At 56.5% G+C, this 12,527-nt stretch overlaps 2 protein-coding genes across 2 annotated transcripts; one reads left to right on the top strand and one right to left on the bottom strand.

Annotated features, from left to right (window-relative positions):
• Positions 1-8: 8 nt before the first annotated feature.
• Positions 9-4,205, top strand: RNF25 (ring finger protein 25; the record flags this gene model as incomplete). Its single annotated transcript, XM_010185712.1, is given in 9 exon segments — positions 9-50; positions 144-211; positions 927-996; positions 1,123-1,194; positions 1,894-2,034; positions 2,580-2,669; positions 3,214-3,348; positions 3,466-3,546; positions 3,549-4,205. Coding segments are annotated over 9 exon segments (1,356 nt in total), but the record flags the coding sequence as incomplete, so codon positions are not given.
• Positions 4,206-8,122: 3,917 nt separating this feature from the next.
• LOC104541606 (mitochondrial chaperone BCS1) lies at positions 8,123-12,054 on the bottom strand. The gene is made up of 7 exons (XM_010185711.1): positions 11,674-12,054; positions 10,799-10,938; positions 10,489-10,683; positions 10,050-10,113; positions 9,539-9,708; positions 9,032-9,149; positions 8,123-8,493 (listed from the first exon to the last, which is right to left on the bottom strand). Exons 1-7 carry the CDS (start codon positions 11,991-11,993, stop codon positions 8,241-8,243), a joined length of 1,260 nt encoding a protein of 419 aa, XP_010184013.1. The 5' UTR covers positions 11,994-12,054; the 3' UTR covers positions 8,123-8,240.
• Positions 12,055-12,527: the final 473 nt, after the last annotated feature.

Here is a 12,527-nt window from a genome sequence, read left to right as displayed (position 1 = left end):
AGGACTCCCAGTACGTTTGCTTCACCCTGGTGCTCTCCGTGCCGCCTCAGGTAGGCTGCCGGCCCCCCACGCTTGCTTTCTTCCCTGTCCCCAGGCCTCTTTGCCTTTCTCGTTGTGTTTTGGGTGTTTCTTTCTTTTCCTAGTATCCCAACAAAGCTCCAGAAATCTCAATCAGGAATCCACGGGGGCTGTCAGATGAGCAAATTAAAAAGTAAGTGCCAGGAGGGTGCGGGGAAGGCGATCCTTTCCTCTGGAGATCTGGGAGGCAGAGTTGGTGGAAAAATCTTCTCTCAAATTCATGTGGCTCCCTGTGTCTGGTTAACAGATGAAGACAGGCCTCTAAATCACCTTGTCTTAAATCTCATGGGAGCTACTGGCGCTTAGCGGTTCACCCTGTGGTTGTTCCCCTGTGGTCCCCCTGAGATGTAATCTAAACCTCCTGGGCCTTTGAAGCTGTTGGTCTTGCTTTAACAGAAGTGGGACTGAAGCGAGTCTTTGGGCAGCCCATTGTTGCCTTGGTGCTCCTGACCTTTGTGCAGCAGAGTGTGTGCAGAGAGACCCTGGTACGTGCTGGCAGCACAGGAGTAAGGCAGCTCCCACCGGACCTGCTCAGGGTCTGTCATCAGATAAACAAAGCCCGACATTCACCAAAACCAAAGGGTGCTGGGTGAGCTTGAGCCAAGGCAGACAGCAAACCTGCTCTTGCAAGTCATCTAAGACCTTTGGCTTCCTGTGCACCGGCTTGTGGGGAGCTGAGAGAGCATGTGAAAACATGTGTATACATGTGCCCATCCTGTGCTGCAGGCAAAGCTCAAAGGCCAGTGCTCTATTTCTTCCTCCTGTCGTCATGGTGGGGCGACAGGTGTGTGGGACAGGGAAAAGGTGTGGCTAAATTTGTGTTAAGCATTTCTGCTGCTTTGCTGTAGGATTTTGCAGACCCTCAGAGGTGTTGCTGAAGCCAGGCTGGGGACAGAGGTGCTCTACGAACTGATCGAGGTGAGAGCTGTGGGAGATCAGGGGTGACCAGCCACAGACACTGGTCCCTTACTGCCCAGGGAGTGGGACAGCCCTGAGCCCACGGACAGGCCAGTGAGTAAAACGTTTGCTTTAATGCTTCCACAGAAAGGGAAGGAGATTCTCACTGACAACAACATTCCTCACGGCCAGTGCGTGATCTGCCTCTATGGATTCCAGGTAGGCATTTGTCTCCTGGCCCTGCAAGCTAGCTGGAAGTGAGGCAAGAGAACGGGGAGCCTGGGGCTCAAAGCTGGGGATATCGGCCTGGGACCAGGGTGTATCTTAGCAACCCCCTGCTTCCCTGGTTTGTAGGTGGTCCTACTGAGCGTGAACCTTCCTAAGTAGCTACTTTCCATCAGCCTGAGGATAACCATGTACAGAAACAAGGCATAGGGGAAGGAAGTGGTGCTGGAGCATCTCCAGAGGAGTCTGGGGATAGTTGCTGGTGCATTTCAGCTTCCCTCTGTTGGTCAAAGCTTGCCTGGAGTTTAGCACACAGGTGGTCAGGAGGGACTGGAACATACCTGTATGGTGTTGAGGTCTGTGAGGACAGGGGAGCTTGCCTTGTCTGGGCTGTAAGGAGAGGTTGTGCCTGCCTGGGAAACAGAACACATCAGGTAGGAAGAGAAATCAGGCACAAAAATTTTGCATCTTGATATTAGGAGTGTTTCTTACAGTCAGAATAGGGAACAGTGTTCCAGTAAGAGCTGTGGAAGTAGAGATGAAGCCCAGCAGAAGATGTTACGTGGCTCTGCCAGCAATAGCACTGGTTCCCCACTGACAGCACTGACATGGGAGTGAAGACCCACCTCAGCTGGGGAGGCTACACAGCCCTGTGCTCAGAAACCCTTTAAAGATCTCCTTTCTCCTCTGTAGGAGAGAGAAGCCTTCACAAAGACCCAGTGCTACCACTACTTCCACTCCCACTGCCTGGCCCGCTATGCCCAGCACATGGAGGAGGAGATGCTCATGCAACAGGAGGAGAGAGAACAGCACCTGACGCCATCCCCCAAAAAGGTAGTGGGCCCTGGGCTCTCTCCCCTAGCCCCCTGCACAGGCCCTCATGACACCTCTGTTGCCCACTTTGGGATATGGAGCAAGGGCTGACCTGACCCGGGAGCCTGCTCAGTGTCATGCCTGCTCTGAGAATCAGAAGGGGGATTAGACCAAGTGATCTCCACGGGCCCTTTGCAACCAGATTTACACTGTGAGTTTTCAGTACTTTAGCAGTTGGATTATCTGATCTCTCGGTCAGCACTTGCTGTGTGAGAGGGCAGGGGAGTTGTATTTTTGGACTTCTGGAACCACTGGAGTTAGAAAAGATTGCTCCTTCCCTGGCCCTCAAACTGTGGGCGTTTGCAGCAGGGTAAACATTCTTACCTGCATTCTGGGCTGGTAAAACCTGCTGTTGCTTTCGCACTGCTGGAACCTCCCTGGGCTTCCCTGCCCTGGCAGAAGAGTGAATAAGGCCACCCTGTTCCACATCCAGGCTCGGGTTATCCAGCAGCGCGTGAACTGGGTTGCAGCAGGGGTCTGTGGTATCTCCTCTTGCCTCCCTGCAGGAAGCTGGTGTGCAGTGCCCTCTCTGCCGGGAGACGCTGGTCTACGACCTCTGCGCTCTGAAGGCGGCACCGCCCCCACAGCACCCACTGGTAAGAGATGGGGGCTCCTCTGCCCACTCATTGGGTAGCTTCAACTGCAACATTTTAACGGATGAACGAATGCACGCTCTCGGGTCTTCCTAGGTGGCATCCAAAGGACAGTTCATAAAACCTAGCAGGGTGTCTCCTGACTCTTTGACATGTGCACAAAGAGCAGGTTTAGTTGTATACCCCTGTGTCTTTAGGGGATGTGCTGGAGGAGAGGTGATTCTGCCATGGGGCATGTCCCTTCACTCACTGGGATATAATCAGGGTCAGGAGAGTGACTCAGTGTAGCCGCTCTGCGTCTTGCCCCGCAGCAGGACATCCCAAGGCAGTCGCTCCAGGAGCAGTGGGTCTGTGCTGGCATGGTCTACATCTGTCTAGGGGTTTCACATGCATCTCTAGGCCTGGTCAAATGTGGCAAAGAGAGGCAGGTTGCTGGGGTGCTGTGTGATCAAAGGAGAGTTTCAGGAGTAGCTCTTAGCACTGTCGGCTGCCTGTGTGTGCTCGGTGTTGTGAGAGCCCTTACCCGACCTTGCTTTCTGCCACTCAGGAGCCATACAGGCCAGACGCCAAGACACTGCAGCACCAGGAGGAACTGCGCTTAATTTTCAAGAGACAGCAAGAGAAAGGGGGCATCATTGACCCCGAAGCAGAGAGGAACCGTTACTTCATCAGCCTCCAGGCGGTATGGCACTGGGGCAGAGGGCTGGCGGGGGGGGGGCAATGGACTGCAGGACCGAGCGCTGTCGTCTGCTGTGGGACTTCCCTGTCCCTTTCTTCACTGGTGGCTTCTTTCTTTCAGCCTCCAGCTGCTGTCGACCCAGGCCAGGCGGCTGCTGTCTCTGAGCTGCCAGTGAGGGCAAGTGCTGGTGGAGGCCAAGTGTGTGGGATGTGCCCCAGCCACCCAGCCAAGCCTTGGCTCCAGAGCCAGCTGGGGCGCCGGAGGCCAGAGCAGAAGCTGGGCAGCCTGAGAGGCCTGCTGTGCCCAGGGAGCAACAGAGCAAGAGGGAGAGGCACAGAGGGGAGAGGCCAGGCCCCAGAGGCCAGGGCAGGCAGTCGTGCAGTGGCTTGCAGGAACCAGCAGAGGAAGCCTTTCATCCACTCCATGGCTCCAGGGGGCCCAGGGCCTTCAGCCAGAGACCAGAGCGGAAACCTGGTGGGAGGCACAGTCAGGAGTTTCCAAAGCCTCACAGCAGAAGCAGGGCTGCTGCCTTGGCTGAAAGAAAGGAGTTGTGCCCTGAAGACCCCTCACCAGTAACAGAGGCAGTGGACTTGAAAGAGGAGCACCATGATGTGGAGAGATGGACCCCAGAGGAGGGGGCTGAGGCTCAGGGCAGGCAGAAGGAGAATCTGGCGTTCAACTGCAGTGACCACAGAGCAGCTCCCAGCTGGCAGGGCCACCACAGGTCCTGGGATTGTGGGAGGTGGGAGAGGTCCAGAGTCCAGGACCGTGGTTCCTACCCCAGAATGCCAAGAGGGCGAGGGGTATTCAGGCCGAGCGGACGAGATGCCCAACACCTTGAGAAGGAGAGTGGCTCCTAGCAGGAGTGGTGAGGGACTGGGCTGGGGGAGGGAAGGGCTGTTTTTTGGGGAAAGCAGTGAAGGCTCTGGTGGAGCAGTAGCAAGCAGACATTGTACCACTTGGGAAAGAGGAGGCAGTTGGCATGCAGCACAGCTTGGGACAGGCAGAGTCTCCAGGGTATGTGCAGAGTGAGGCATCCTGGCATGACCGACTGGCTGTCACCAGCACTGGAGAGGCTGACTCCTGACAGGTCATATCAGCCTTGCTCTTGGAGGACCCAGGGGACAGAGGAAGCCTTGACTGAGGACATGCGGCCATCCCTTTATGTGAGCTGCCAAGAAACGTGCAGGCCTACAGAGCAAATGGACTGAGCCCAGTGCAGTGCCACAGCAAAGCCAAAGTCGTGGCAGGACCTTCCCTGGAAGCCAGCTTCCCAGCAGAGCCATAGTGGTGCCAAATGAGGTGGCTGTGCCAGGGCAGCAGCCTGGAGCTTGGCTTGCTGTGTCCCCCATTCCTTCCCAGAGCACTTCTTAACTGCTGTCCCTGTCCCTTGGAGACAACATCGCTTCTCCCACAGCCCTGACTGCTGTTCAGCTGATGGGCTCAGGCAGGCAAGTCCTCTGTATGACAGGACACTTCCCAGTCCCAGTCAGGAGAGCTGTATTAAGCTTAAGTCAATGTATTGGCAGGTCAAGACTGTCTAGATGAAACTTCGGGTTGCCTCCTGCTACCTCAGGAAGCCTGAATGTAGCTGGGGCTCTTGCCCTGTCCTTCAGCTGCTTTTGTGCAGGCAAAACCTGATGGGGAAGACCTGGGAAGAGCACTCTGCTCTGCAGCCTGTATCTGTCAGGATCCACCTGTAAGGCCAGGCTGTCTCTTGGAGCTTCTGGCAGCCCAGATTGAAGACATGCCCCAATACTTTGGATACCGTTACCCTCCTTTCATCTTCAAGCTGATCTTGCTTCAAAGAAATGAGGATTTGTTGTTTAACTTGATGCAGTTCCTTCTGTTGCTGCTTCACAGATTTAAACAGTGTCCCACTCCAGCGCCATGACGGGCAATCCCAAACCCCTGAAGTGGGACTCTGCTATTAAATTAACTTGTTGGGTCTTCTCCAGAGCCTAGTCCCTTTGTTTTCTCTGCCCTCTCACTCCTGTTCTTTGCTGTTTGGAGCAAAGGTGTTGATCCCTGGTATTGCTCCCTCCCCTCCCTGCTCCCAACCCCTGGGACTGGGGCAGAGACCTTCCTCTGGCACTCCTGGGTGGCAGGAGAGCTCCCCAGTCCCTGCTTTGCCTGGCTCGGTGTAAGCTGTCTGGCTCACCTAGACAGTACTGATTCCTTCAACTTGTGCCTTGTGTCCCACCTCTCTTTTGCCCACACGTGGGTTGTTATTGTCTTCCTTCTTCTGCTGAGCGCAAAAACGGCCATGCCACGGTGGACTTGCCAGAGCTTTGGGTGAGATCCCTAGGAAGCCAAAGGCTGTGTGCTGGCTGGGAAGGCATTGGCGCTGCATCTGCCTGGCTGATCCTTTGGCACATGAATGGGTCCTCCTCACCTGCTGCTCTGCTCTCTCCATGCCTGGCCTTGTCCTGAAGGGGTTGGTTTAACCTGCTGCCCAAGATCCTTCTGTGCTTAAATTTCCAATGCTGGCCTATTTTCACCCCAAATGCTCTAAAAGCATTATGGGTTTTTTCCCCTCCTTGATCTAAGCTACACTACCCATCCTGGGCTTGAGGATCTGAGAGCCAGATATTGTGCACCACTGGGGACAAGGGCTGAGCGCTCGCTCCCTGAAGAGAGCCCTAATTTTTCTTCTGTGCTCACCCTGCCCTTGTTCCAGCTGGTTTCTGGGTGGACAGCCTGTCCACACTTGGGTACAAAGGTGTAAACTCTGTCTGACATCGGTGCTTGTTCTGCTGCCTCCTGCCTTCGCTTGTGAAATTGCTGTGCTCCAAGAAGTTTGATCATGTTCTGGAAGAAACATGAAGATCTCTGCCCCTCACAGCAGCTGAAGCTAAAGCTCCTGCTCACTGCTGTGCCCAGTGTTTGGAGCATGGGAATTCAGCCATGGAAATCAGAGTGAGGACTTGGGTAACTTCAATCAGACATGTTAGAGGAGAGTTCCCTACTTTTGGTAGTAGAGATTTAGGAAAGGCCCTCACCTTTCTGACTCACTGCTGTCAGCCTAGAGCAGAGGACAATTTGCAACAGCACAGGAAAATGAATTTGGGCTAAACAAAATTCAACTTTCCAGGTTGGAGGAGAGAAACGGAGCCTGCACCCTGCCCTGGGACTCCTCACTTGGTGCCAGCCTGTGTCACCCACCTACCTCACAGGGCTGTTGTGAGGCTGAACTGTCAGAAGCGCCCAGGCCGGGCAGAAAGGCACGGGCAGTGTCTGTAGCACTAACACTATTAAAAGCAGAGTGACATACATTGACTGTGCTCTCATATTGTGGCATCGGGACCCTCTAGCTCTCTCTCATCCTCCTGAACTGCTGTGAGGCATTTGCTGGTCATGACCCCCAGCTTTGAGGGAAGAGGCTGGATCTCAGCATTCAGCCTCTGTGGGATGGCCAAGCACAAGGTCTGAGATGCCAACAGCATCACCCTGCTCTGGGAGCCACCCTGAGTCACAGGATCAGCCTTCCACTTGTGGAAACGTCTGTGCCAGTCGGGGGTCACACCAAAGTAGCGCCCATTTGTGCTGAAATTCAGCCAGGCAGCATTGGCTGGGCCCCTTGTACCCCTGCACATTCAGCTTTGCCCTTGGCACCGTGGGGCTGAGCCAAGAGGAGGGCTTAGCAGTGACCTGACGGTTTGGGTTTGACCTGGAACCAGCTCCCCCAGCCCTGCCAAGGTGATGCAGCCCCTGAAGCAAGGACAGGGACACAGGGCTGCCTCTGGGAAAGGTGATTTTGGGAGTCTGAAACGGGATGTGGGGGGGAGAGGGAGGAGTGGTTCTGTGGGTCAGCATGCACAGCCTGACCCCTGGCTCCGTGGCATTGGGAAGGAGGCACGGAAACTGCCCACTTCCCAACTGCATTTCAGGCACTGGTGGCTCTACCAGCCCATCCAGGACTTTTGTTCCTGGCAGGAAGGAAGCCTGGTGACAGGGAAAAGGCTGCAAGGCTGCCAGCAGCAGGCCAAATCCCTCCTTCAGCCATGCAGGACCTCTGCTGCTGGAAGGAGAGGAGCAGTCACCTCCAACAGGGATTCCTGCACCTTGCACTGGGCTGGCCTGGCTGCAGAAATTCACACTGGGGTTAACATCAAGCTCTTGGGAAGATGCGTCCATAGCAGCCATAGCCTCTCACCTGCCTTGCCACACAGGCCTGCAGTAGCTCCAGCCCCTCGTCTCCTCCTCTGGTAGGGACAGTCATATCCACCCAGGAATGATGATCAACCAGACCTGCGACTTGGCATTGCAGGCCAGCAGGGCAGGAGCTGTGGCACCATCCTGCAGCCCAAGGGACAACGAGCTGTCTCTTGGGAGCTGCTGCTTCTGAAACACACTGGATTTGCAGTACCGGCCATGCTAGGCCCTGGTCAGGAGGGGTCTGGACCAGGAGCTGGATAGTGGGGCAACTAACAGGCAAAGAGGCTGGAGAGCTGAGAGCTATGTTGTGCACATCACAGAGGATATTCATAAACCAGTCAAGACGGCTCTCCCTTCAAAGACCAGCAGCTCTTTAACAGCACAGAACCCCACTGCCCTGGCCCAGGGAAATGCCCATCTGGGGCACCCCCAGACTGCCCTGCAAGGAAGGGGATTCACATCCAGCAGCTTACAGCAATCCCAGCAGGAGGCACATGCTGGTAAGTGTGGCCAGTACAGTAGCACCCAAGTATGGGGAGCAGCAAGAGCCAACCCCCTCTCCCTGCTGCAAGGCTGGCAGCTCTGCCTTTACACCTGTTTTAATAACAAGCCAAGGCCTTGGCAAGAAGAGGTGAACAGAGACCTGGGCTGGTGGCCGGGCAGCTCCACAGCATCCCTGGGATGGTCACGTCCTTGTCCCAGTCCTCTCAGTGTGGCAGGGGAAAGCTGGCCCCTGGTTAGGGCAGGATGGAGCAGACGCTGGCAATGGCTCCCTGGGGGTCCGTCTTGTAGAGCATGAAGTGGCCCTGCACCTGGGCAGCGCTGATCTGCTTGGAGACCGCCAGCGCCTCCACCGCAAAGCGCTCAGCCAGAGCCTGGGGCTGCTCAGGGTAGAAGCGCTGGAACATGCAGGCAAGCTGCCAGCGGGAGCAGTGGCCCACATACTGCTTGAGATCCACACGGCCCGGCCGCACCAGGGCTGGGTCCAGCCTGCCAAGAGACACAAGGGCGCCTTGAGAACCTGATCCTGCAGGAAGCGCCCCCTCCATGCCAGCACAGCTGGGTCCTATCTGCACTGGGTGATGGGAAAGGTGGGGAAGAGGTTTGTCCCTGAGAGGTTGAGGGGGAAAATGAATCCAAACCAAATGAGAGAGCTGGAGAAGGGCTGGCTCTGTAGGAGAACAAGTGTGTGCTGTGAAACAGCTCTGCCCCAGGCTGCATCCTGCCAACCCAACGGGCTGTGCGTGGGGCCAGCGTTTCACGTGCAGCACGGCCACAACCCCAAAATCTGCAGATCCCCATAGGCAGGAAGCCGGTGCCCCTTCTGAAGGGCACAACCATGGTCTAAACAGGAAGGAAGCATCTGAGGCTCCAAGAGAGGGGATCCCGATTAGCGATCGAGGGATCTGCATCCCAAGGGAGGATTTGGGAAACCTGAACCCCCAGCCCTCATACTGCAGGTCTCCATAAAGGTCATCAAAAGGTAGCAAGGTTTTCCTGCGCTGCCCTCCCAGAGGGCAGCTCTGACCTGTCCACGTAGTTGGTGGTCATGAAGACAATCCTGGCCTCCGTGGAGGCCACACCATCCAGCGCGTTGAGGAGGCCGCTGAAGGTCAGGCGCCCCATGCCTTGGTACACAGCTGCGTCTGGGGACAGAGATGTCCAAGGTAATATTCATCAGCCACTCACCCAGCGCAGTCTTGCAGGCCACCTCCCTATCTGCTGAAGCTTAAGCCAAGCTCCCTGCTCTCTCCTTCCCCAAGCCTGACTCTGTCTCTCGCTGGCTGGCAGCACATTCACCTCCCCTGCCCACTCGCACCCCTGGGAACCCAAAAGAAAAATGAGTGGGAAAGCTGCCCCATCCCTCATGCTGGAAACAGCTGGGAAGGGTCCAGCTTGGGCCCTGAAGCCCCACAGAGCCACCCACTCCCGGTCTCTGCTGATGCGGCAGAGCAGCCTGGAGTCCAAACCTTTTCCCAGCACAGCCAGCAAACCACCCTCCCATCGCTAGCCCAGAAACGGGGACACCGCTCACTCTCGGCAGCGAGGTCCCGGCTGATGAAGGCAGCATCCACGTCCTCCAGCAGGATGATGCTCTGCTGCGGTGCCACACTCAGGAGGTGATTGAGTCGGTCATCAGAGAGGCTGCGGTCGCTGAGGCTCAGCAGGCAGATGCTGTACTGCAGCTCCCCGGCCAGGGCTGTGCTGGGAAGGACACAAACCATACAAGAGAATGACGGCGAGAAAGCCCAGAGCAGGGGAAGAACAGGATCTCCCCGCCCAGCAGCAGGGGAGAGGGCAGAGGCATCCTTCCCCTGGCAAGGAGAGGATATGGGGGCTGGGTGGGAGCCCCTGCTCATCGCGCTGTGCAAAGCAAGGGCACAGAGGGCTCATCACCCTGACCTCTACCGCTGCCACCACCGCAAACGCTTCCACCAGGCACCGCACAGGAGGCACAGTCTGCTCCTGCACTTCAAACTCAAACCCGTCCACGCCCTCTCACCAGAGACTGCTGCATCCCAGAGCAGGCAGCTGGTGATACTCACATGAAGCTGCTTTTCCCACAGCCGGGAGGACCATACAGCAGGTAGCCTCTTCGGTAGGGGATCCCTGGGAAGACAATGTCCTTTTAGGAACCAGCTGGGTTGCTCTGAGCTCTCCCCGAGCCATGAGGCTGTGCTGAGCAGGCACAGAAGGTACACCAGGGGAAGGCGAGAAGCAGGGGAAGATCTCTCTGCACTCATCACCAGAGAGGACCACGGGCACCCAGCCCTACCCCACAGCAGTGACCTCTGTGGCTTATCATGTTTTCCAGGGCTTGACTGAACCAAGGGGAGTTTGTCCCTTTGCAGACCAAGGCCTGGACTCAGCACCTGGGCTCGCTCGTTCGTGGGATGTGCCCAAGGCAGTGCCCCACGGGCACGGCTGCAGTGGGGCAAGGAGCCGCACCAGTCACGGTACAGGGGACACATGCTGGAGCCTTGCCTCTCTCGCTGTACCACTTGGGGTTGTCGATGAACTCCTTCACGTCCTGGACCAGCCTCTCTGACACCCCTTCCTCCAGCACCACTGAGCTGAGAGGCCGCCGGCGGCGGGGGAAGCCAAACTGCCGCCACTCTGCTCCCACGGCCGTGTACATGATCGTCCTCCCCTCCTGCTGCTGCAGCGCCAGCTCCCGGGCTGCAGAGAGAGGTAAAGGGCATGGCTGGCAGGGAAAGGGATCTCCCGTGAAGCCATGGGCATCTCCAAGGAGCAGGCTGTTCCCAGCACGACCCCACGCAGCTCCCCTACAGACCTTCCCGGAGGATATTGAAGAAAATCTCGCGGTTGGTGCCCAGAGCAGTGAAGGTGACGGACTCCCAGGGAGTCCCCGTGTGCAGGTCCATCATCTGCTTCTCTCGATTACGCTCAATGCGAATCCACTTCCTGCGATACCTGGGGCGGGAAGATGGGGCTGGGGAATGGTGGCCCAGCACCGCTCCAGCTGAGCCCAGCCTGGGTCATGTGTCAAGGGGAACACACATCTCGGGTAAAGAAATCATTTCACAGAATCACAGAATCGCTCAGTTGGAAAAGACCTCTGAGATCATCACGTCCAACCATTTCTGTCTCCCCCCTAAACCATATCCTTAAGTACCTCATCTACCCGCTCTTTAAACACATCCAGGGATGGTGACTCCACCACCTCCCTGGGCAGCCTGTTCCAGCTTCTGACGACCCTCTCAGTAAAGAACTTCCTCCTTATCTCTAACCTGAACCTCCCTTGGCACAGCTTGGTGCCGTTTCCCCTTGTTCTATCCCTCATCATCTGGGAGAAGAGCCCAGCACCCACCTCTCTACAACCTCCCTTGAGGTAGTTGTAGGTGGTGATGAGGTCTCCCCTCAGCCTTCTCTTCTCCAGGCTAAACAAGCCCAGTTCCCTCAGCCGCTCCTCATAAGGCTTGTTCTCCAGAGCCCTCACCATCCTTGTGGCTCTTCTCTGAGCACGCTCCAGAATCTCAACATCCTTCATTTCATGCCAATGAACACAGACTTCTCTCAGTCTCCTGGTCCAATCCAGACCCGAGCAGGAGCAGGATCCTCTCTGCTGCCTCCACAGTCCCCCTGAGCTGGAGTGTCCTTGCTAAATGAGGGTCAGTCCCTAGACTGCTTTTCCCTGCCCTCCCTTACCAGATGAAATGGTTCCCGGGGCTGGGGACAAAGTCAAATTTGGTGCTGACGCGCCCGCTGTCGTGCTGTAGGTATGACGTCTCAACGCTGAGGTGCTGTGTGTGCTTGGCGTGGTGGGAGATCCAGTTCAGAAGCCAGTGGTAGCTCTTATCCTTGCTGGGCACTTCCAAGGTGATCATATAATGGCGTCTGAAAGCCACCAGCCCAAACTGGGCCCCCTTCCGAGCTAACGCCAGGGCTGTGCCCACCCCGACGAGGCCAAACCCTGCCCCAAAGTACGGGTTGTCCTTCAGCGCGACGACGAAGTCAGAAAAAGGCATCGCGGGAGGTTAAGAGGCTCCTTTCCACAGCATCATCCCTGTGCTCTGGAAACAAACCTGCGTGCGAAAAGGACTGAATGGCAGCGGGGGACACAGTGAAACGACCGCAGCTGCCTGGCTTTTATCATAGCTGGTTCTCAAGGCAAAAGGCAGCCTGGCACATCTGGATCCCCCACATCCACACTTCTTACTGGCCGCTCAGACAGCTGCTGGCTGCGGGAGCCTCCTCCCTCTCTGCAGCCTCTGGGCAAGGCAGGCAGAAGGGCAGCAAGAGCTGGAAGCTCTCAGGACAGCAAAGGAGCATCTCCCGCTTCTTCAGCCACCACCACAAGCCCAGAATTTTACACGGTTTTGTTCTTTAAACAGCCAGAAAACACCGAGCGCTGCAATTATTGAGTTTATTGTTTGAAAAAAAGCGAAGCGCATCCCCAGGCTCAGGTGAGAGATGGTTCTTTGCAACCAGCGCACAACTGGAACGGAAGCAGCAACTCCACGGCTGGATAAATGGTACCAGCCGCACGCTTAAGGGCTTGA

The sequence above is a fragment of the Mesitornis unicolor genome, unplaced genomic scaffold (genome assembly GCF_000695765.1).
Source record: "Mesitornis unicolor isolate BGI_N332 unplaced genomic scaffold, ASM69576v1 scaffold42965, whole genome shotgun sequence".
Classification (NCBI taxonomy): domain Eukaryota; kingdom Metazoa; phylum Chordata; class Aves; order Mesitornithiformes; family Mesitornithidae; genus Mesitornis; species Mesitornis unicolor.
This window is presented reverse-complemented; position numbering and strand designations above follow the sequence as displayed.

Coding starts and splice junctions, on each gene's coding strand:
- LOC104541606 (XM_010185711.1), bottom strand. CDS start 11,993: ATGCCTTTTTCTGACTTCGTCGTCGCGCTGAAGGACAACCCGTACTTT. Junction 9,150..9,538: donor CCGGGACCTCGCTGCCGAGA/GTGAGCGGTGTC, acceptor CTCTGTCCCCAG/ACGCAGCTGTGTACCAAGGC. Junction 8,494..9,031: donor ACCACCAACTACGTGGACAG/GTCAGAGCTGCC, acceptor GTCTCTTGGCAG/GCTGGACCCAGCCCTGGTGC.